Source organism: Propithecus coquereli, unplaced genomic scaffold (genome assembly GCF_000956105.1).
Source record: "Propithecus coquereli isolate 6110/MARCELLA unplaced genomic scaffold, Pcoq_1.0 Scaffold119, whole genome shotgun sequence".
NCBI classification, from domain to species: Eukaryota; Metazoa; Chordata; class Mammalia; order Primates; family Indriidae; genus Propithecus; species Propithecus coquereli.
Window position 1 is genome coordinate 5,861,551 of NW_012135969.1, and position 24,267 is coordinate 5,885,817.

At 44.3% G+C, this 24,267-nt stretch overlaps 2 protein-coding genes across 4 annotated transcripts in view; one reads left to right on the plus strand and one right to left on the minus strand.

The window, feature by feature from the left end:
* The first annotated feature begins 4,703 nt into the window (after window positions 1-4,703).
* SNX11 (sorting nexin 11) lies at window positions 4,704-13,378 on the plus strand. 2 transcript variants are annotated; one of them, XM_012662798.1, is made up of 7 exons: window positions 4,704-4,974; window positions 8,319-8,373; window positions 8,829-8,915; window positions 9,210-9,310; window positions 10,522-10,617; window positions 10,845-11,057; window positions 11,848-13,378. In XM_012662798.1, the coding sequence occupies exons 2-7, from the start codon at window positions 8,332-8,334 to the stop codon at window positions 12,119-12,121; spliced, it is 813 nt and encodes a 270-aa protein (XP_012518252.1). In that variant the 5' UTR covers window positions 4,704-4,974; window positions 8,319-8,331; the 3' UTR covers window positions 12,122-13,378. The 2 variants fall into 2 exon arrangements, with proteins under 2 accessions (XP_012518252.1, XP_012518259.1); XM_012662805.1 differs by lacking the exon at window positions 4,704-4,974 and adding an exon at window positions 4,981-5,020.
* Window positions 13,379-22,684: 9,306 nt separating this feature from the next.
* SKAP1 (src kinase associated phosphoprotein 1) overlaps window positions 22,685-24,267 on the minus strand; it is a 273,972-nt gene continuing 272,389 nt past the window's right edge. For both annotated transcript variants that reach the window (XM_012660133.1, XM_012660123.1), the window contains exon 13: window positions 22,685-23,029. The gene's annotated coding sequence lies outside the window, so the exon portion shown is untranslated. The remainder of the gene's footprint in view (window positions 23,030-24,267) is intronic.

Consider the following 24,267-nt stretch of genomic DNA (forward strand, 5'->3'; position numbering starts at 1 on the left):
GAGTCTGCATTTATGTAACAGTTTTGTGGGTACAGGCACTGTTCAGCGGTCTGAAGAATTGCCATGAAAGAAAACCAGCTCAGCAATATGATAACAGAGTTAAGTTAAAAGAGTTTCAAGAAAGCACAGAGAGAATTGTTTCTGAGACATTTGGGTTGGGTCTCTATGCAGAAGCAAAAATTCATCTACTCCCTCCTGAAGTGTCCTGTTTTGAATAACATTAATGATGAGAAAATTAGTTGTAATAATATTAGTTACTAATATTGAGTATTTATCCCAGTGCTGAATTCTGTTAAATTCTTTTTTTTTTTTTTTGAGACAGAGTCTCACTGTGTCGCCCGGGCTAGAGTGCCGTGGCGTCAGCCTAGCTCACAGCAACCTCAGACTCCTGGGCTCAAGCGATCCTACTGCCTCAGCCTCCCAAGTAGCTGGGACTACAGTCATGCGCCACCATGCTCAGCTAATTTTATGTATATATATTTTTAGTTGTCCAACTGATTTCTTTCTATTTTTAGTAGAGACGGGGTCTCGCTCTTGCTCAGGCTGGTCTCAAACTCCTGAGCTCAAACGATCCTCCCGCCTCAGCCTCCCAGAGTGCTAGGATTACAGGCATGAGCAGAATTCTGTTAAATTCTTGACTGATCTTATTTAATCCTCACAACAACCCTGGGAGGTGGGAATTACGATTTCCAATTTGCAGAGAAGGCTCAGATGTACAACCTATCCAATGGCATCTACTGATAAGTGGTGGAAGCAAGATTTGATCTCACTTGTAACTTCCAAACCATACTCCTGTCTGGATAAAATGTTGCCATCTCTAATTCCCCATATTGAGCTGAATTCTGCTTCTCATGTAAATGTTACCTCTTTTCGCTAATTCTGGCTTCTGTAGCCACAGAGTAAACTTAATCCCTCTTTCATATGATTTTTCTTGTATTGAAATTCATACTTCATATTCCCTAAGATCTTGCTTTTCTAGGCTAAATGTCACCATTTTTTAAAACTGTACATCATAGGGTAACAGTTTTGGACCTAGCACATCTATTAATAGTTTGTTAGTAAATTCTGGTTCTTATGTGTGCATTTCAAAGTAGAGAGAGCCACCACTGCCCTGGTGTTTATACCATTCCTTAATAAAGGGAGCCAAAAGTTATCTTCTCTTTTTAGGTAGCCCAGCGCCAGTGGTTTATGCTAATTTGGAATTCTGCTAGAGATGGATGTCAAACTCACAAGCCTAAAGATTCTGCGTTAACAATATCTGTTTTGAAAATTGTTTGGATCAAATGGTTTGAGTTCTTTTTCTCTTCCCATAAGAATAGTAATATTTTAAGTAATTCGGACCCTCAGAGTTTCTTTTTCTTATAAAGGTAACTCAGTCATAATAATCTTACTCAAGACAATATTTGAAGTGGCATTGCTTATGTGCACAGGACATGCATCTGTCACATCCTGTCTCTAAAATCACAAGTAATGTAGGGAAGAGAGGCAGTGTGATGTTGCAAAAAGAACAGGGGCTTGGGAATCAGGTTGAACTGGATTTTATTCTGCTGTGTAACATTAGACAAGCTGCTTAACTTCTCTGAGCCTCAGCCTCACAAAAATCTAAAACACATGAAAATATTTTAGAACCTACTTTGCAGGATTTCTGTGGAATCAACAGTAATGGTGAATAAAAGGAATGCCATATAGCTGGCACTCAGTAAACAATAGCTGTTTTAGATAAGTAGATAGCTGTTTCTGAGATGTAATTTAAAAGGTAGGGGAAGTACAGAACTTTAAAAATATTTTCCTCCACATTGTCTGAAATTCTTTGTTTCATTTTGACTACCACTTGAAATTCTATTGTTAAAGATTTATTCATTTGGGGTTAACAAGCACCGTCTTTTAAAATGCAAATATACTTAAGAGCTATCTCTTCTCCCTGACCTCTTCCTATCAATCTGATTCTCATAGTGACTTCCTGGTAGTAACTGGACTCTAATTAAAATATACACATCTCAAATCATGCACCCCTGACTTTGGTTTTCTCACATGAAGGGATCACTGCTGCAGAGGTACCTGTCATTTGCTAGCACTTCAAATAAGATAAGGATTGGCCCCATTGTCAATTGTTAGAAATTATTGTTGAAAACTAAGTCAGAGATAGGGTGCCACCTGTTTGCGAAGACTATATTACATTTAAATTATTTAATGAATTTATTTGAAAAGAATTACTGAGTAATGTGTGGGGTATGGGAGGGCAGGAATGATGCTAAACCCTTACATTCTTTATTATATAAGCTCCAGGAGGTCACGGTATTCTCCTGTTTGGTTCACTGCTTTATTCTTAGTGCCTAAAACAGTGCTGGCCCACTTAGTATTTGTTGATTAATGGATACGTTCTGCAGATATACTCTGTGGAGGTGGTTCACCAAGTGTAGTCCACAGACTCAGTACCTGAGATGGTTTCATGGAGTCTGCATGGTCAAAACTATTTTCATAATAATACCTTATTTGCTCTTTTTCACTGTGTTGACATTTGCACTGATGAAGCAAAAGTAACAGTGGGTGAAACTGCCTGCATCTTAGTGTGAATCAAGGCAGTGGCATCAGCTTGTACTAGTCACTGTATTCTTCACTACCACACATACAATAGAAGAATTACAAAAGCCTTTTGCACTTAAGACTATTCTTGGTGAAGTAACAAAAATAATTTTATGGTGTCCCTTTCCTAGAGTACCTGTCTCTCATGTTTTATGTGATTAAATGGGAGGTATGCATAAGGCACTTCTGCTGCTTACTGAAGTATAATGGTTGTAAAATTGTTCAAGATGTGTGAGTTAAAAAACTAGCTGCTTTTTTCACAGAACACTATTTTTACTTGGAAGAATGACTGACAGAAAAACTATGGTTATTCAGACTTGTGCGTTTGAAGTAAATGAGCCTGCCACTTCAAGGAAAATCAAAGTATTACTGCCAAAGAAAAATTTGAGGTTTCAAGCTAAAATTGTAATTTTGGAAAATATGACATCTACCACAGTGAGCTTGACAGCTTCCTGACACTTTCTTGATGAGATCAGTGATGATTTTAATAAATGTGATTTTTTTACATTGAATAATGAAATACATTAACATTGGAAGATCTGAATAACTCTGTACCAGATCTGAATAACTCTGTACCAGTATTTTCCAAATGGTTTCAGATTCCCCATTGCACTTAACCTTTAAGAAACTACTGGCCGGGCGCGGTGGCTCACGCCTGTAATCCTAGCTCTCTGGGAGGCCGAGGCGGGCGGATTGTTTGAGCTCAGGAGTTCGAGACCAGCCTGAGCAAGAGCGAGACCCCGTCTCTACTAAAAATAGAAAGAAATTAGCCGGACAACTAAAAATATATATAAAAAAAAAAACTAGCCAGGTATGGTGGCGCATGCCTGTAGTCCCAGCTACTCGGGAGGCTGAGGCAGGAGGATCGCTTGAGCCCGGGAGTTTGAAGTTGCTGTGAGCTAAGATGACGCCACGGCACTCTAGCCCGGGCAACACAGTGAGACTCTGTCTCAAATAAAAAAGAAACTACCATTTGTTGAGTTTTGGTAGTATCAAAGAAGGGTATTCACAATTGTTGAAGAAGGCTAAAAATACTCCTCCCTTTCCAACCATATATCCCTGTAAGGCTGGATTTTCCTCATGTACCAAAACAACATAGCACAACAGAGAATGGGGAAGCAAATATGAGAATTCAGCTGCCTTTTATTGAGCCAAGACAGTAAAGAGATTTGCAAAATTATAATACAATGCCACTCTACTCACTATTTTTTTTTGTTTTGGAAAATATACTTCATAAAATATGTTAACACATAATGGTTTATTATTATTGTTTTAAATGAATTAATACATATTTTTGAATTTCTCATTTTAATTTCTAATTCGGTGAATATCCCACATAAACAAAAGCTCCTTGGGGTCCTTAATATTTTTTAAGAGTTTGTGTAAACAAATTCTGAGACCAAAAGTTTGAGAAATGCTGCTTTGAGTCATGTGCAATAATCTCCACCTTACACATAAGGAAACTACCATTGTATTTTTTACTGGTCCTACAAAGATTGAGAACCAGTTCAAGGCCTCACAGTCTGTGTAGTGATGGGTATTGTGTTCAGGTCGTCTAACTCCAGGGTTTGTATCTGTGACCACAGCTTTCCCCTTGATAATATCTTTGCTAAAATTATCTTTAAACAAGTTGTTAAAAGACATTTCAACAACGCCAAAAAGGTCGTCAACATATTCAACGGCTTTCTTTTGCTTACTGACTAGTTGCATGATCCTTCTTTGGGTTTGTTTCGGCGAGTGCAATTCGAGTGGCTGGAATCTCTGAAGTCCGGTTTTTGCTCTGGCAATCAATTTGCGGCTTTATGAATCAGAGTTGGAGTTCCCCTGATAGCTCCGCTGGGGAACTGCAACCTACGGGGTTCAAATGCGGGCTCTTTCGGACTTAGGCTCCAGGAATATGGGCGTTTCCCCCCAACAACCTCGACAGCCGGTGGCATTCTTAGAAGGAGAACGAGAGTGACAACCTCCTCAAATCTCTCTGCTCCCAGGACCCACTGCAGACCTTTAATGATGCTCCCTGGGCGCTGATTGGCTGCACCTGACGACGGTGGGCGGGACGCGGCCCTGGATTGGACGTCGGAGCCCATTTGCCACTCCTTACCCAGCACCCGCGTCCACCTTCCAGCGCCCCAAGTGAGTTGAAGAGGGGGAATCCGGAATCCAGCCTGGGGCCTGGGCGGGGCGGAGCCGCGCCGCCCGGGAGCAGGAATCGCCACTGAGACCCGGGACCTGCAGGGGCGGGGAGTCATGGGCACCAGGGATTAGCGCGTCGGGAGGCATCTCCCATAATGCACTGGGGCACCGGCGACTCACCCGGAAGGAGAAGCCGTGATTCTGGCTATATGGTGGGGCGCGGGCGGTGTCGCTGTGGGGAGCTGGTGCTGCTCTCAGGTGAGGGAGTGTGGGCGTGGCTCCAGGGAGTGGGTGCTGCTCTCAGGTGAGGAGGAGCGGGCTTGAGCGTCAGTATTGGCACTTGGAATGGTGGCCTCCCTTTACATCCTAAGGAAGGGTATATCTCATCATCCAGGATGAAGGCGGGAGCTTCGAGATCCAAAAAAGGAAACCTAGCTTTTCTCTTTTACTTTGAAAGTATAAAGTATCTTTCTTTCCTACTCCCCAAGCTTAACTGGGAAAGAAAAAGGAGTATGTGGCCTTTTTGCTCCCAGTTCGTTAAGAATGGACGGGGAGTGGCCGTAGTAAAAATCTGGGGACATTTACTCACACGGCTGGGACTAGAGGACAATGGCAAGTATTTTACGCGGACACAGGAGACTTGCGCTAGATTGTGGTTACTTTTGTTACTTACCTTCCAAGTGGAAGGAGGAGCAGGTTACAGATGGACGAAAAGATGGAATATAACTGGTTGAGATCACACAGAGCTTAGTCAGACAGGGGAGCTTCCTCTAGCACCTGTAGGTATTTAGGAAGGAGGGCTTTTTGAGTTGCCATCTGCCATCTGGCACCAAGGGCTCAAGAATGAATAAGAAGGCCAGGAGTCTCGGCTCAATTTGCTTTTATCACACGATTTGTTTTTTAACCTGTCTCTTGAAGTAGTTTAAATGGGAGAGAAAATAGTGAGGCTAAAGCCTCGAATTGCTATCTTGAATTGTTAAGACACTGGAAAGCTTTATGATGAATCTTCATTGTAAACAGCAAACCACCGGGGTCTCACCAGAGCTGTTGGTGCTGGTAGAGGTGGAGCAAGTAAAGGAAACTTAAGATGTGATTGAAGAGGTCCCAGGAAATGTAGTTAGCACTGAGTAAGTTACATAACTAGCTGAGAGGGTCACTGATTCTATCTTTATTTGGATGACACACAGACCCACCTCCCAGATCATAGAGTTGAAGTTAAGAACTTCCTGCTTCTCCTCCAAAGGCAGAACTGAGCTTCATTTTCTTCTGTGGAGGAAGCTGATGGAGAATAGTGGTTGCTAGAAGTGGTTGCTTGGAATGTAGGTTATTGTACTTGTTCCATTGTTTTTATGGAAAGTGACAAGTGAAACTTTCTTGGTGTCCTTTAAACTTAGATTTAAGTATATAGCATTTTGGGAGTCCTGGGTTTTTTTTTTAAGCCAATTTATAGCTATTTGTTTCTAAGTGGAATTGGCCCCAAAGGAAAGAACTTCCTCATGGAGGTACAGGGCCCTATGCAAACTCTTCTAGAGACCAAGGGTATGATGATCATTTAGTTACTAAATTATGGTCTCGAATTTGGCAAACCTTTCAAGGCACAGGAGATGTGTGAGCTCCACTCAGTGTGGATGACCATGATTTCCTTGTCATCATCTTTCCTATTGTTACTTTTGTGAAAAGACACTTTAGAATATTTAACTCTGTTCCTGTGCTGGGAATTTACCATATGCCTGAAAAGAGAAGAGAAAAAAAATTTTTTTAATACAAGGAGGTTAATTGTTCACAGCAAGTTGTTCTGCTCTTTTTGGTCACAGCCATTTGACTGCTTACATGTGGAATGTTATACATGGGTTGTTATGGAATTGGAATTTTCTACCTTTCAGTTCGAGACCCCTTGGAGTTAGTGACTGCATCAGACGAAAAATCAGATTGTCAGCAAGAATACTGTTTAAGATGGTATTGAAATCACAAAACCTTGGGTTTGCTCAACAGTGTAACCCAATTTTGTCATAGACCATGTAGCTTTGTCTCTGCATGCAGTGTCTGTCTGTGGAGAGACCTTCTGGTATATTGGAAAGAATTGGAAAAGCTGTTTGCTCTGCTAATTTCATTGTGTAAATGAGTTCCCCTTCTTTTGAAACGTTAGCCTTGTGTTAGCAAAACATAAAATAGAAGGAAACTCATTACACACTCTTCTAATGGTAAGGCAGAACTAATAAGAGAATGTATTTAAAATTAATTGTGGGACTGTAAAAATGAGCGGGTATGTGAATAGGCATGGGGGGAGGAGAAGGAGAGCTTAGAGATAGTCTTGTTGTCCCAGGAGCCAGCCTGGATCATTTGTTGGCAGTACATATTGGCTGAAGTCAGTTTTCATTTCAAGGTAAATTGGAAAGGGAAATTAAAACCTTATTGTTTCGCTCTTAAGAGAGGGGAAGGGGGTGTAGGCGGCAGCCAGGGTGGATACTGTTGGAGTAGTTCTAGAAGTAACAAGATTAGTGCTGTATTTTAACAGAAGGTGGCATCATGGGCCCCTTTGGACTTGAGTAACCCTGTGCTGCAGCCTTCATGGTCCCCTTGTTGGAGTGGGCGATGTCGCTATATATGTAAACTGCCACACTGGGGGGAAATCAGGGGCTGAGGCTTTAATGAATCTTTACAAAGGAGTGGAACGCATCCTGAGTCAACCTGTGCAGCTGTGGGGTGCTTGGGCAGAGGTACAAACCGAATGGCATGTCAAGAGAGGAAATGATTAGAACTATTGGCTCAGGTTCCTGAGAATAGATTGGATAAGGGAAGGTCCCAACTGGGCTACTCATTCAGGTGCTCCCTGGAGTGCTCTAGCTCTATGATTCACCTTGGGAAGGTGACTGGTTGTTAGCAAGACAGAGACACAGGAGCACTGTTTGTGGGAACTTGGTTGTCTCTAAACAGCCGGGAGAGGGCGCTGTTAGGCTCACTTTCAAAGTTGTGATCTGAGTGCCCGCCAGACACTGCTGTGCTTGCAGCCTTCAAAGGCAAAAGTGTTACAACTGAACCCTCCTGTTCTGACTTCCTGAGACAAACTCTCTGTAGACCCTAACATGCTTTGGGTAGAGGTGGCCTAGTTGAGGGTCCTGGCAGTGGTCTGAGAAAGGAAGCAAATCCTCCAGGGTTTTTAGTCTTGCACTGAGCTAACGTGGGGTCTCACTCTGTCATACAGGCTAGAGTGCAGTGGCATGATCATAACTCACTTCAGCCTCGAACTCCTGGGCTCAAGTGATCCTCCTGCCTCAGCCTCCCAAGTAGCTGGGACTACAGGCATGTGCCACTATACCTGGTTAATTTTATTTTTAGTAGAGTCAGGGTCTTGCTATGCTGTCGAACTCCTGGCCTCAAGTGATCCTTCCATCTTGGCCTCCCAAAGCGCTGGGATTGCAGGTGTGAGCTAGGATTTTTTTTTTTCTTTTGCTTCCTCTTAAGTTTTACTCAAGAACAAAAAAAGTTGCTGAATTTCCCCAGGGGATTCTATTAAAAACTGTCAGGGTTTTGCCCTGCTAAAGAGTGATAAGAATAGGGGCATACTAACCATAATTTTTGCCATGTCCTCTGTCCCTCACCAGATGTTTTCTTCCAATGGGCTTTTGGTGTAGGATGTCGGAGAACCAAGAACAGGAGGTAAGAATGTGGTCTTCAGGGAATGGGTGGGTAAAAGTTGGAGAGAGTATTTATGAGGTGGGAGGATGCAGAGATACAAATTATTGCTCAGTGGTGTTCTTCCTACAGTAATACCTTGAGTAATACTTAAAATAAAACCATGAGAAGGAAATCAATAGTAAAGGCATTCCTGGGAAATGAGGTTCCATTATGACTAGTGTTTTCATTGGTTGGAATATACTGGAATGTAAGCTTCACGAGGGCAAGGATTTTTGTCTCTTATTCATACTTAATCCCCAGTGCCTAGAACAGTGCCTGACACATAGTGTGGGCTCAATAAATATTTGTTGAGTTGAATGAATGGACAAATGATGAAAGTTGGTGCTGAGTGGAAAAATTGGGCAAACTGTATTGTCAAAGCTGCCTTGCTGTGTGTGTGGCCGAGCTGAAGATAAAGAAGCATTTCTTACCTACAGGAGGTGATCACGGTGCGTGTTCAGGACCCCCGAGTGCAGAATGAGGGCTCCTGGAATTCTTATGTGGATTATAAAATATTCCTCCATGTGAGTGCAACAAGCTTCTGTATTGGGGTCAACGCTCCCCAGGTCTGAGGGCTTGTGCTGAGGTGGAACTTGTTTGTGGGTGTTTCTAGTGGGCCCAAGACAGAAGACTTAGAAGAAAAGGAGGGAGGAGAGGAAAGAGAGCTTGCGGTATGCTCCTGAGTTGCTTTCAGGCTTGCTGTGCTTGGGGGCCCTGATCAGGACTGTGGCCTGGTTCATCAGTGAGAGTCTTGAGGGGGAGCTCACGTGAACTCGATCTTTTCCCACTAAACCCTTTTCATGTACTTCCTCCTGTAGACCAACAGCAAGGCCTTTACTGCCAAGACTTCCTGTGTTCGGCGTCGCTACCGTGAGTTCGTGTGGCTGAGAAAGCAGCTACAGAGGAATGCTGGTTTGGTGTGAGTTTGCTCTTGCTTCCTTCTCAGGTCTGAGACTGGCTTTTTAGGTGCTTACTTGAGAACTGGAGTTGACAATGAAGAGAACTTGCAATATGCCAGGCACTAAGGAAGCTGTGAAATAAATTCTTAAACCATGTTTTCAAATCAGTGAAAAAAAGTAAAGATAGAGTTCTCATTTCTGGTATTTAGACCTAACAAAACCATAAAAACATCAAAAATATTTTTCTTTTTTATATGCATATTGGTCTAGGGCTCAATAGATGTACTGCTAGCATTTTAAATAAGCTTATCATTGGTTATCAGAACATTTTAAGCATCTGGACTTATTTGACAGGTAGTGGTCCTGTCCACTCGACATGTAAAAATTGTGATTTTTTTTTTTTCTCTTTAGTACAGAGCTCCTTTTCCAGAGACATATGAGAGCCTTAGGAAAGGCAGTTATTATTCACTTCTCACCCATACCCTCCAACTAAGTCCTAAACGTAGAGAGAATTAGAACAGTGATTCTGCTATAGGGTGGTCACTGAATGCCCTAGTGGTGATAGGTGGCCTGTTGAGTGACTGAGCCAGTTAGTTAACCTGGGGGACTGATGAGGTTATTGTCACTTGAGCCCAGGAGTTCAAGGCTGTAGTGCACGATGATCACCCCTGTGAATAGCTACTGTACTCCAGCCTGGGCAACATAGTGTGACCCTGTCTCTTAAAATAAAATAATAAAAAAAATGGATGATTTGGCTGCAGCTCAACCACTTTTAGCAAATTCCAAGCAGGTGACCTGGGACTGGAGTAGATAGTCTTAATTTACACAGAAGGACCCAGCATTCTCCACATCTAAACTTCTTTTTTAAAATAATAGTTGATGGTGGGAGTGGGCTTTATAAACAACATAGTATATCTGCATGGGTTTTGGAGTCATAAACTTGGGGCTTACTAGCTGTGTGACAGTGGGAAATTTACTTAACCTCTGATCTAAAATGGGGATACTGATACCTTCCCACGGGGTTTTGGGAGGATTAAATGAAATAATGTTTGTAAAACATTTAGCACAGTGCCTGACACATGACATGCAATTAGTCAGTGTTAGCCTGCCCCTTATTTAAAGCTAATTATATTGATTGGGCCTCTTTTCAGGGGATTTTTTTGATTAGGGGCTGGAATGATTGTCTTGGATGTGACACATATTTTGAGTATTACATTATGTGACTCCACAGGCCTGTACCTGAACTTCCTGGAAAGTCAACCTTCTTTGGCAGTTCAGATGAGTTCATTGAGAAGCGACGACAAGGTTTGCAGCACTTCCTCGAAAAGTGAGTGGACGTGCCAGGCTAGCACTGTCTGGGGGTGAAGACAAGGGCAGGGGAAGGTGCCAGGCAGGATGGGGCTCCCTGCTCAGGTAGGCACATTAGTGGTACGTACCTTTCTTGCATCCTCATGCCTTCAGTGCTCCCTCAATCCAGAAGCCCTTCAAAGGATGGGGATGAAGAGCAAATCCTCAGGTTGGTGCTCTGTGTTGTGCTACCTGTGTTTGTCTCAGGGTCCTGCAGAGCGTGGTTCTCCTGTCAGACAGCCAGTTGCACCTCTTCTTGCAAAGCCAGCTCTCGGTGCCCGAGATAGAGGCCTGTGTCCAGGGCCGGAGCTCCATGAGTGTTTCTGATGCCATTCTTCACTATGCTATGTCAAACTGTGGCTGGGCCCAGGAAGAGAGGCAGAGCTCTTCTCATCTGGCTAAAGGAGACCAGCCTAAGAGGTAACTGAAGCACTCTTTGTGAGACACAGGGGCTAGGATTGCTGTAACCTGGGCCAGGGGGTCTCTATTTGTTAGGGAAAGTAATATCACAGCATTGGTAGCCTTTCAGAAAGGCCTTGTTCTCTGTCTGTATGGTTCTCAATTCTAGGTGGGTCTGTGTTATTCCACCACTGAGTAGCAGGGCTCCTGTTGAAACCTCGGGAGAAAGAAGAGGAAAGTTCTATTTGTCCTGTTCTTTATTCCTCCCCTCACCCACCCCCATTTAAAATAATAGCTTTATTGACATATAATTCACTTGACATAAAATTTACCTTTTTAGTGTACAGTTCAGTAGTTTTTAGTATATTTCCATTTAGTATATGCACAGAATTGTACAACTATCAGTCACCACAGTTAATCTTAGAACCTTGTCATCACCCCAAAAGAAACCCTGTATCCATGAATAGTGACTCCCCTTTCCCTCCTATCATCCCTGCCGCTCCCTTCCTCACCAAACCCCTGGCAACTACCAGTCTACTCTCTGTGTCTATGGATTTGCCTGTTCTGGACATTTCACACAACTGGAGTCATATTGTATGTGGTCTTTTGTAACTGGTTTCTTTCACTTAGCCTAACATTTTCAAGGTTCATCCATGTTGTAGCATGTATCAATACTTCATTTCTTTTTATGGCCAAACAATATTCCATTTGTATGGCTATATAACAACATTTTGTTTATCCATTCGCTAGTATTTGTTCATTTTTGTTTATCTGGTCATGCCCTTCTTTTCCCCTTCCCACTCTTTTCCAGTTGCTGCTTTCTTCCAAGATCCAGTAGGAGGAGCTCTCCCTCGCCACCACCCAGTGAAGAAAAGGACCATTTAGAAGTGTGGGCTCCAGTTGTTGACTCTGAGGTTCCTTCCTTGGAAAGTCCTACTCTCCCAACCCTCTCCTTACCATCATGCTATGATTTTGCAAGACCCGATGAGGGAAGCTCCACTCCTCCGTCTGTGAGGAGGGCCACAGGAGGGGACCATGCTGTGCCTTTGGACCCTGGTCAGTTAGAAACAGTTTTGGAGAAGTGAGCTCTGGTCTGAGCTCTGGGTTCTGCTCCAAGGCAGACAGAGAAGAAGCAGGCCAGGAGACTTACTCAGGTGGGACTGGGCACAGGACAGGTGTAGGGGGAGGCCGGGCTGTTTAGTGTCTTACAGTCGCCTCTGCTCACAGAGGCTGCACAGAGGTCGATCATGATAGCCCCTCGTGCCTCCTCCATAAGAATAAACACTGTGCAGATGTTTGTAAGTTAAGCATAATGCCCAGGGGCTGTTGATTTTGAACAGAAACCCATATTTACTCTCCTGGGAACTGAATTTCTTCATATGATTTTTTTATAGGCCCAGGAGCACCTCCTCAGGTGACTGGTTTTGGGGACCTGTAAGTGGCAGATTCTAAGCTGCTGTATTGAATATTGTCCCAACAGGAATGTTTATGTATTTGTATTCCCATTTTGCCTGGCTTCTGTTTTTACTGTACCCCCGAAGCACTTTGTTTCTGGGAGGCTGGCCTCTTGCCTACCTCCTTGCATGGACAGGGCAGTGAATATTTACTCTCCCACCTCCTTGCTTTTTCCTCCACTAATACCACTGAATGGAACTGGTGCTGTGACTTCTGCCACTGGGGTTTCTGGCCTGTCCCAAGACCTCAGCCTGGCTGAGTGGGGCCTGAGACCCATGTAACAGCTCATGGCCATCCATGAGAAAGGAGTGATTGGCCACAGCCCAAGGGAGAGGCAACAGCCTTTGTTTTGGAAAGGCTGTCCGGGCGGACACAGTCTCTTCTAGTTATAAAGCAGAGACATGGCTATCTTTTCTGCAGGCTTAGAGTGGGCTCCTTTCTTTTTTGAATCCTTTTCTTCTCTTTTAGTAACAGCTCCCTGCCCTCAAGGCTTCAGCCGCCAGTGTCCCTGGGCCGTGTTTCAGGGAGGCCGTATGTTCAGTCCAGTGAGGCTCAAGGGCTTTGTTTCTGCCTAGAAAAGAGGGCTCTGGGGATGGAGATGAGGAACAACATGCCCTCCTTCAGACAATGAGGCATTCTGCCCTCCTGCTGTCATTATTCCTCTCCACTGAGAGCCAGAGCTGGTAGGAGCTGAGTGCTGCGGGCATTCTGTATTACTCTGCTCTTAGGATTGTGTGTGTGGTTCTTCTCTCACCCACTCCACCCTCCTATGGCCATCCCACCCTGTCTGTGGGCTCTTTTACTACCAGCCTATGCTGTGGGACTGTCATGGCATTTAGTTCAGAGTTGAGGGGCTTTGGCCTGAAATAAAATGCAAGTATTTAAGACTGTTGTTGCAATTTGTGTCTAACAAGCTGTAGCAGAGAAGGAGGGAGTGAGGGCTGGCAGTACTTACTTTCATAAATCATGAATTTATCAGCATGGAAATAATGGTTCAGAACTGTGCACTGCGGCTCTCCTGCATTGTGTGTGCAGCTCAAGTTCACCACTGGAGGAAGGACTGTCTTCCAAAGAGCTGGGATCCAGCTCGTCTCACAGTTCTGGGCATGAACCTTGTTAGTATAATTTACCTGATGCTGCTTCCATCCTCGAAGCCTGTCTGAGGTGCCAGGTGCTGGAAGAGAAATAAAGTTTGTCAACGGGCAGATGCAAAGCCCTGGCTGGTATTCATCCCTCTTTCCTGCCCGCCTCCCTTGGGTCTCTCCTTTATATGATGCAGCAGAGCAAGGCGAGGAGAGAAAACCTACAGAGGCAATTCCAAAATGTCAAAAGAAGTTCATTTAAAAGGGGAAAAAAGTCCATACACAACCCTCACAAAACCCGACAGATGCTAAGCTAATGGCATCCGCTCTGCCGATTGGTGGGGATGGCTCATGAATATTAATGAGTCCAATGCTCCAAATGGTGCAGCTGTGAACCCAGCTGTGCCTGAAGCTCTCTGATCTCAAAACTTCCAGACAGAGCCGGAGGTGGTCTGTGTCAATTCCCTACTCAGCCAGAAAACAGCAAGCTGGGTTGGCCTTCTTCTGTTTGCTCCTTCTCTTCCTGGAGTTGGTGCTCAGCAGCTAGTTCTGCCAGCAGGCTAGGCTGCTGGGACAGCAGGAGCCATTCAAAGACACGGATGTGATTTTTCTGACTCCCAGCTTTCTTAATGATCCATTAACAGCAGTGCATACAACAGCACCTCAGTTAATCTAAGGCCAGGCACCATCTCCTATCAGTCTCGCACTGAGTTGAGTATAAGCTGTGGAAGGAGATGTCTTAAGAAAGGAAGAGCTTTCCTCATAATATGGACCTTGGGTTACCAGAAAAACAGCAAAGATGGGTTTTCCTCTCCATCCAGGCAGTGCCACATGCCCCTCTTATGTTTTGCTCTGTCCCTGTGTGTGTTCAGGTTTAGCCATCATGGCTGGATGACCTCAGTATGAAAGATGAGAAACTAGCTGTGGGGAGTAGCCCACTGATGTTTTGTAGAATGAAAGTGTTTTGTTTAGAATTTAGGTTTGAGTCAGGTTCTGTGCCTGATTTAGTCACCTTTCTTCTGATGCCTACTTCCATGGCCCAAGTCTAGTCATCTCCTATTACCCAGGATAACGGATCCCAAGCTCCTGGGGGTTTTATCTGGTGAAAGGAAATGTGTATGTTTGGAGGGTTAATATAAAAATAGTTTCATATGCATCATTTTAATTGAATCAGTGCCCAGTGAGGAACGTAGGGCAGGTATTACACTCATTTTCTAGCTGAGGGAACTGAGCTGAGCGTGGCTTTTGAAAAAGCATGTTTTTAGATGGCAGTAGAATATGTTCCTGTAAGACATGCTTTCCAAGCACTGTAAGACAAGTTTGTTTTTTTTTTCCTCAGAAACTTTTTAAAAATTAAACTTACCACTACACTCAAGGAAAAAAAAATCCCCCTGCAGGGCTTTTCGGAGTTGTTCTCGGAAATCAAAGCTCATTCACAGTCTTTAGTTTTCTGACTACTAAGGCCTTAGATCCACACCACTGAGTCCTAGGCACCTTCTACCCTCTCTAGTAGCTTTGCTTGAGGTCATTATGACTTCGTAACAATTTGGGCATTAAGTTAGCTTCCTATTTGTGAATTTGTTTGTATACCTCAGCTCTTGCTGAATTTTCTTAACACTCCAGGGGTGGGGTGGACAGTAGGCCCAAAGGATGCAAGGATGGGTTGAGGGTAGAAATGGGAATGGACCAGCTTCCAGTCTGCCTCACAGGCTGCAGGAGGATTAAATCAGAGACCAGAGTGGCATCTGTGGATTTATGTACAAGCAGCCAGCTGAGACACAGCTGAAGCCAAGCAGATAACCACTATAGCGCAAGGTAGCACCTCCTTAGTCAAGCACTGGGCTGTGATCCTTAAGCCAGAGAGGGGGGACTTTCTGCCAGCAGGCAGTCAGTTCTGTAGAAGGCGCATAGCCTGGCTCAGAGTAACCTCTCTTTGAACTGTGGCTGAGTGTCCCCCTTTCCATTTTTACCCACTATGCCTTCTTTCCTGAAGGTTTTCTCAACCCACTTTTGAAGCCTTCATCCATTCTTCTCACTCATCTACTTTCTGCCCCAGCTCTTCTCTCTGAAACGCTGTTTTGGGGACCTCTACAAAGACGAAGTGTGCATTTGGCTTACAACAGAGTGGTAGAAGCAGTCATAGCATCTTCTTAGAGAAATTCTTGTGGGGAAAAACATTTCCACTTTAGCCATGACTGGATTTGCAGCTGGAGACCTCAAATCTCAAGATATAATAAACACAGACAAGTTATGCTCAAAAGGTTAACAAGAGCCACACTTTTTAGGAAACAGTACTCCTGACTCAGTAAACAGAGTGAATAATTTTATTTCCTTTTGGTTCAGGGGAGATCTAGTCTACTACAAGCAAAGGAGGAGGAAAAAGAAAGGCAAAGGTACTTTCATGGTTGTGAAAGGGCACAGAAAATAAACAGAGAGAGGTGGTGAAGCCAAAGTGTGAGAGTTAAGAGACTACTTTAAGGTTTTTAAGGTCTTTAAGGGTTTTTCCACTGGAAGGACAGGAGCACAAGATGCTTTTGCAATCTCTGAATTATGGAAAGCCACTGGCCAAATTTCTTTTTCACGCATGGCTGTCAAGTCCCTCCTTCCTGTCCTTCAGCCAAGCACTGTTTCTTTCATGGCATCAGTTAAGAAGGGGTCAGCTTGTTCAGATCCTTCCATAAGTGCTCTAGCCCTGTGTGTGTCCCTTCGCCTGGTGGCTGTGCTGGTGTGGGAAGCCAGGCCCACCAGCAGCCAGACCCGGTCCTTCCTTCCGGCAGAAGGCCCAGAGTAGTGAGAGCCCGAGGCAGTTTGTTGGAGGCAACGCAACCTGCCTGCTATAAGCTATGAGACTTAGATATATTCTACCAATTAGGGCACATCTGTTCAAAACGCTGAAAGGCGGGCACTGTCTCTTTAAGAGCCATCCCACTCCTCTCCTTGAGTGATGAGGGCTGGGAGCACAAGGGAGTCAGATGCTGATTAAACAGTCCTACTGCCGAGCTCTGTTCGAAAATTACTGTAATTATGATCTAGTCCCAGCAGAGGGATGAGTTCCAATCCTGCTAATAACCCTTCCAGGTGCCTCAGATTCAGGACCCAGGGGAGGCAGCGTCACAGGGCCCTGGCTGGCACCAGGGCCAGCGATGGCCCTTCTGTCTGGCCTATGCTGGCAAAGATAACAATGGCACCAGACCCCTCATCCTATCTTGGCCACTTGAGAAGGCAGTGGGTTTTGATTGTGTTTGTGTTTGTGTTTTTGTTTTATTTATTTATTTTTTGGTTCCTGACAGAGCTCCTGGGAGTCATTTTGTATGCAAAAACTTCCCCTAAACTAACATGAAGGACCAGGGAAAGCACAGCCCTGAGATGGCAATCTGTCCTGAATCTCCCTGCTTCTGCCTGGGGACTGCAGTCAACACACCCGAAGTGTGGCGCGGGGCCCCAGCCCCACCCAGCGCAATGCGGAGGGAACCGGAGCAGCTTCCCTTCAGCTGCAGCTGTTGTCTGCGTTGTTTCTAGCACCCTATGTTTCTTGCTCTGAAGTAGTACACAGGATTTCACTTGGTTGCAGCACTCCCCTTTTAGATTTCTGCCGCAGAAAAGGGAAACAAGGGATAGTGATCACAGAGCTTGAGACATGAGAGACTTGCTGTAATGCAGCTCTCTGAACCGGCTCGGATGGTCTTACCCATTCAAACAACATTTTCCTAGTGCAAATCTGCAGCAGCACAGCTGAACAGATCTCAGAGGTGGCGTGTAGGGGCTGGCCTGCTGGTCTGTAAACCCTGAGAGAGTCATGGCATTGAAATGCTGTATCTTCTCCACTCAGCTGTGATCTCTATCACTATATTCCAGTGGCTAAAGCACAAACTTCTAGAAGGCAGGGCAGTTTCTCTGTGCTTTGCCCTAAGCATATCCCAAATGCTCTGAGACAGTGATTCTCAGCCAGGGAAGATTTTGTCCCCAGGGGCTATTTGGCAATACCTAGAAACATTTTTCATTGTCAAGAACTTGGGGGGCTGGGGGGAGTACTATTGGCATTTAGTGGGAAGAGGCCAGGGATGCTGCTAAGCATCCTAAATGCGCCCAACAACATACAATTATCGGGCCCAAAATGTCAATAATGCTGAGATTGAGAAACCCTGCGTTAACAGAATGAAGTAATCAGCTCCAAGTTCTGTCCCCTTAAACTTGGAGATGTTGAAGAAATAATCGGGAATTTCTAGACGCCAGGCGTTTCCCCAGAGGTGGAATATGTTAGTGACAGGCCCACGGCAGTGGTGGTGTGCCACTCTGGCGAGTCACAGCAGAGCAAAGCTGGTGAGTCTGACGGTGTGGCAAAGGGAAGTGTCTGCAGACTGTTTTCTCTTCCATGATCGGATGTGCAGTATAGAAGGTGTCCAGCTGCTCTCCATCAGGTTGAGAGCGTCTGCAGTGGAACCAGATGCCCTCTTTGAGGACCAGCACTAGAAGCCTCTTGGAGCTCACTCCTGTCACAGGAGGCAAGGAAGTGGCATACTATTGCCCATACAAAAATGCTTCTTTCAGTGGCACTCTGCCAGGTGGAGGGGTGGCGGACTGTGATGGGACCCCATGAGGGAACTGAACACATACAGCTGCTGACAGCCAGCCAGCCCCACAGGCGGCTCGATGCCAGAGACACCAGAACAGCCTGGGCATCAGGAAAAGGAAGCGTAGTTGGCAGGGTTTGCCTAGAAACCAGGCCTGCAGGGGAGAGGACTTCATTACAGGGGACATTGCCAAGCCCCATACCAGGAAAGCCAGGTCGTCTCTATCTACCGCCCACTCCCCAGGTGACTGGGCAACCGTTTTGCCTTATTTTTAGCATGACCACACTTCCCAGCTTATACCTGCAGTCTCAGCATCATTATTAATAACTCCCCCCTTAACTCTCAAAGTGTCTCGGTTTGGAGAATAAATTATGTGGTCACTCTGTTGTACCTCAGTTTCCTTTAATACGGGAGTATTTTTTGCCGTTTTATATATATATATATATATATTTTTTTTTTTTTTGAGACAGAGTCTCACTGTGTTGCCCGGGCTAGAGTGCCGTGGCGTCAGCCTAGCTCACAGCAACCTCAAACTCCTGGGCTCAAGGGATCCTCCTGCCTCAGCCTCCCGAGTAGCTGGGACTACAGGCATGCGCCACCATGCCCAGCTAATTTTTTTCTATATATTTTTAGTTGTCCGATTAATTTCTTTCTATTTTTAGTAGAGACGGGATCTCGCTCTTGCTCAGGCTGGTTTCGAACTCCTGAGCTCAAACAATCCGCCCGCCTCGGCCTCCCAGTTGCCGTTACATTTATAAAATATTTTTGTACAAAATGGACTACATTTTAAAATGTATCATTAATTGAATCCCAAAGACTGGCTGTCAATTCACACTGAGGAGAGAAACAGCATGTTTTCTAACAGTTTTTGATAGGGAAATAGGGAGAATAATTCAAATCTTTTGAAAAAGAAAAATCTCTTTTTAGTTGTAAATTTCAGACGCTCTACCCAATCTTGGTAAATTCTAATGGGAAATAAAATAGCTGGGCAGGAGGGAAGGGGGAAGAGCAAGGGACTATGGTAATCCACAAACTAGAAAATGAGTTTGAGTCACTGGGCTGTGTAGCAGGGATAATCCTCTGTGTGCTTTTTCTAAAGTCAGCCCGGCATATTTTGCTGGTGCTCTGGGGATTAACAAATCAGCGCCACTCAAGATTTATCCTTTCAGAGCTGCTCCTGGTGGGAGACCTGTGGGGAGGTTTTTTATTTTTCGAGCCAGAGATGAAAGCATCGCTGTCCCTGACATCTCAGAGTTTTGTTCTTAAGATGCAAAAAAAGAACATACTTTTTTTTTTTTCTTCTTGCTTCTCTTCAACTCCATCTTTCTCAGGCTGGTTTTTAAAGGCAGGGTCTCCCCCCACCCCCACCATGCATTATCTTGCTCTTTGCATTGACACCCGCCTTATTGTGATGCCGGGACTGGCACTGCTGTGAAATGTGGATTTTGAAGACATCTCACTGGAGATGTCTAACTACAATAGAACTCAAGTAAGTCAGTAAGCAAAGCAGCTGACTGAGAATTTCAAGGGGCTTTTGTTTCATTTCTTCTTCCGTGGCAGATTTTGTGTGATTTTGTTTTTTTTTTTTTGAGATAGAGTCTCACTCTTTTGCCCGGGCTAGAGTGAGTGCTGTGGCGTCAGCCTAGCTCACAGTAACCTCAAACTCCTGGGCTCAAGCGATCCTTCTGCCTCAGCCTCCCGAGTAGCTGGGACTACAGGCATGTGCCACCATGCCCGGCTAATTTCTCTATATATTTTTAGTTGTCCAATTAATTTCTTTCTATTTTTAGTAGAGACGGGGTCTCGCTCTTGCTCAGGCTGGTTTCGAACTCCTGAGCTCAAACAATCCGCCCGCCTCGGCCTCCCAGAGAGCTAGGATTACAGGCATGAGCCACCGCGCCCGGCCTAGATTTTGTGTGATTTTGGCCAACTAGTCACAACCTTTCAGATCCTTGGGTTCATCACTTAAAAAAAGACTAACTGGTTGTAAACAAGGAGGTGCAACTAGGGAAGCTAAATTGCTAAAAAAAGAAAGAAGTTAACGGTAACTTGAGATTGAGTCTACTCCTTACGTATTATGTTTAGATAAAGTATCTGTCTCAAACAGGAGGAGGGGTACCTTGTTGGCCCCACCTTTGGTGCTGCTCACATTGAAAACGAAAATAACCTGGTTTTAGGGAATGAGACTTCAGAGGAATTCTCTTCTCTTTCCCATTTTTATTCACTCCCTACCCTATTTTTTAATTAAATGTAGATTTCTAAGAGATATAATATTAACAGGCTGTTGTACGGGAAAATTTAATATTGAGGTAACGGCAAAACGATGTCTATGCTATTTTGCTATATGGATGACAGAAAAACACTAGAAAAAATGTATTTTTAATGAAATGTAGCTGAAAGATTGCTTTCCGAGCATTTAATGTTTTAGATATCAGCTTGGACAATGCAGGTCAGACTGCGCCAGCCCTAGGTTAGATTATCCACTGGATGTCAGTAAGTTCCTTGTAAATGATTATTTATCTATAAAAGGCAGATATGCATCTGCTTCTAAATTTAGGATCTTAGCTTTTTAATTTTCCCTTCTTTACATAAAATCAAGGAAGGAAAAAACCTTCCATCTCTAGTCCTCTCCTGTTTGACTTGCCAGAACAATTGGTGGTGACCATTCTACACATAATGTAGTTAGTTAGGTGCCCCAGTTATCCAGTTAGAGGCAGGCAGTGAGGTGGGGATTTGGTTAGTGGAGTCAAACCAAGAAGGGTAATCTGATTAGTCAGTTGCCGTCTGAGGCTGTTGGTGAAGACAGAGCCTGCTGTGTTGAGTGGGGATGAGGTTTAATTACCAACAGACTATAGGAATCTGCTGCTTCCGAAAGGTCTCCTTTAGAACTATTCCCTAACGGAGAATGCCCTTCAGCCTCTAGACAGTCTCCTCATCAACCCATTGAATGAACTCTACCTTTTTTTGCATATAACAATGCCAGAGATAGCCAGAACAGCTACAAAACAGATTTCCAATCAGTCTATTTGTTTATATCTTTTAGGGCCAATCTAATTTCTTTTCCCATGAAGTTTTATAGCTAGAAGGGTCAAGTGTGGGGTCTACCCTATGGTGCACAGAGATGCCAAAAGACCTCTGCAGTTTGGGAAATAGTTGTTTCCTCTGGCCTATGGGTAGAGAAAGGACCATTTTGTTTTAAATGCTGGAAGCCAATGGCTGTGCTATTTACAGAGCACTGAACCGTGTATAGGGTGTAAAAAAGTTACCTTGACTTTGGTTCCTTTTTCAACCCCTTCTCATCCTGTCCCAGATACCTGCTCTTCTTCTTCTGGTATCCCCTTTTCTGGTGTCTTGATTACAGAGCAGTGGCACAATGGTATTCCTGCCTCTTAGCCACCCAGCCTTCTAGACTTGGGTCCCTCTTTTAAACACTCTAGAACCATGCCCATTGTTCTTACCTGTGGGCTAGGATTGGTGCCAAGGTTCCTAAAACGGGAGGCAATTGGTTCTCTTTGGTTCACTTGCTCATATACTGCCACCTAGTGGTTCCTTCTTCTTTAGCACCCTGTGTAAAGTGGAGGGGACATTATGGACACTTCTATATTGCCTTTTATCTCACTTGTGTTTTTTCCTCCTAAATCTAAATTGTCCCTTTTTTCATTTTTTTGAGAAACTTGGAATCCACTGAAACCCTGTTTGCACTCTGTTTTCTCTCCTGTGGTGATGTGAGATGAGTATCTGACACCAGGGCTACAGAGGGCTATGGTCATTGCAAAGGAGAGGAAGGCTACTGCCAATCCAGTAGCCTGAACAGGCATTTCTATAGCTGCTCAGTTGCCTATCTTTGAACATTTCTCATGTAGAGAGTTAAGCAATAATAACCGCTAACCTTTATTGAGCAGTCACTATATGCCAGGCATTGTTCCAAGTATGTTACACTTGTTAAATCCTTTAATCTTCCTAATTACCTAATGAGATAGCTGTCTGCTTACAGATGTTTTTATATATATATGTAATATATATATTATATATATACCTTAAAGAGCTAACAGCAGATGCTATGTTCCCAATCGTTATGTTTAGCTGTCTCTTCATTGCACAGGTAGCTTGAGTGCGGGGTATAACAGGAAAGGGAAACAAGGAGCCTTGAATCCATACTCCTTCAAGCACTTCCTCAGCAACTTCCTGGGACTTGTAGTGCAGGACACAGACGCGTTGTTAACTGACTTGAGGCCTGAAGAGGAACTTTCTGATGTGCTGACTCCAAGGCCTTGCTTCTGGCTCTGTCTCTTTTCAGAGAAATTCAACACATAAGAAAAAATAACCAACTAGCCAACAAAAGGAAGACTGAGAAGCCAACCAGAAAGCAGCAGACTTGGGTTCCAGAGATGATTCTGACCTGAAAGACAATTACAATTCTCCTTCTTTGTCTGGGCTTTTATTTTCTCTGGTTGTGCCTTCCCACTTTGGTTGGAGATGGTGAGAATGCCCAGAGCTGGCATTTTGATACCATTACAAAAAGGAATTCAACACCATCACACATGGCAGGGAACCAAATCTGAAGTTTATTTGTGCTTTTCAAACCAGCTAGAACAACAAGCAACTTCCTCTTTCTCTCTCACCCTCTTTGTGATGAGCCCGTGGAAAAGGCAGATGTGGATGTGTGGACGTGTTTGGAGTTGGGGATGAGCTATGACTAGGCAGGTTTAGTAATGGGTTTGATGAATGCGCCTCTTCCCACCTATCTTATTGGTGGTTCACAGTCACTACTTCAGTCTCTTCAGTAGAGTCCATTGCGTTGGTGGTTGGTGGGGTGGCAGGAGTAGGGAGTGGGGTCTCTTGATAATCAGTTTCTTCATAAAGGCAGGATAGAAGAGTATGTTTCCTAAAGGAGGAAAAATAAATAAATTTGCTTTTATTTTACTTTGTTTTATTTATTTATTTTGAGACAGGGTCTCGCTCTGTTGCCCAGGCTAGAGTGCAGTGGTGTCATCATAGCTCACTTACTGCAGCCTCCAACTCCTGGGCCCAAGCAATCCTCCTGTCTCAGCCTCCAGAGTAGCTGGGACTACAGCTGTGCACCACCATGCCTGGCTAATTTTTTTTTCTATTTTTTGTAAAGATGGGGTCTTGCTATTGCCCAGGCTGGTCTGGAACTCCTGGGCTCAAGCAATCCTCCTGCCTTGGCTTCCCAAAGTGCTAGGATTACAAGCTTGAGTCACTGCGCCTGGCCATAAATTTGCTTTTATGATTGAAAATACAGAAGTATAAAAGGGCATAGAGTGAAAAGTCTTCCCTCCTATCCTGTCTCAGAGTCTTGCAGTTTCTCTGTCCTTGGAGGCAACCATGTTATCATTTGGTGTCTCTTTCCAGAAATACCTCATACGTATATAAGCAAATGGGTATCTGTAGCCTCTATTCCCTTTTTATACAAATGGGGCAAACTTGGCCTACCCTTCTTTGCTACATTTTTTTTTTTTTTTTGAGACAGAGTCTCACTCTGTTGCCCTGGCTAGAGTGCCGTGGCGTCAGCCTAGCTCACAGCAACCTCAAACTCCTGGGCTCAAGCGATCCTCCTGCCTCAGCCTCCCGAGTAGCTGGGACTACAGGTGTGCACCACCACACCCAGCCAATTTTTTCTATTTTTAGTAGAGATGGAGTCTGGCTCTTGCTGAGGCTGGTCTCGAACTCCTGAGCTCAAGCGATCCTCCCGCTTGAGCCTCCCAGAGTGCTAGTATTACAGGCATGAGCCACCACGCCTGGCCTTTGACTAGTTCTTTATTGAACATTTAGGTTATTTCCAATCGTTTGCTATGACAAATGAACCTTGTGTGCATATCATTTTACATGTGTGCAAGTGTACCTGCAGGATAAGTTCCTAGAAGTGGAATTGTTGGATCAAAGAGAACGAGGAGATAACTTTAAATAAGTGACAAAGTGAAATAGGGTGAATTTGTTTAGATTTCACAGAAAAATTCCAATCCTTCTGCATTTATGGCCAGGAAACAGAGTCCTCACTGGCAAAATCATAAAGTCAAACCTTGAGTGACTGGCCCGAGCTGGAGCTTCACGGTTGTACAAGGGCATCGGAGAGTACGCTCTATCATTATGTATTTTTCTAAA

Excerpts from the sequence above, each read along its gene's own strand:
- SNX11 (XM_012662798.1), top strand. The coding sequence starts at position 8,332 with ATGGGCTTTTGGTGTAGGATGTCGGAGAACCAAGAACAGGAG. Across the intron at positions 9,311-10,521 it reads CAGAGGAATGCTGGTTTGGT|GCCTGTACCTGAACTTCCTG; the intron begins GTGAGTTTGCTC and ends GTGACTCCACAG. Across the intron at positions 10,618-10,844 it reads TTGCAGCACTTCCTCGAAAA|GGTCCTGCAGAGCGTGGTTC; the intron begins GTGAGTGGACGT and ends TGTTTGTCTCAG.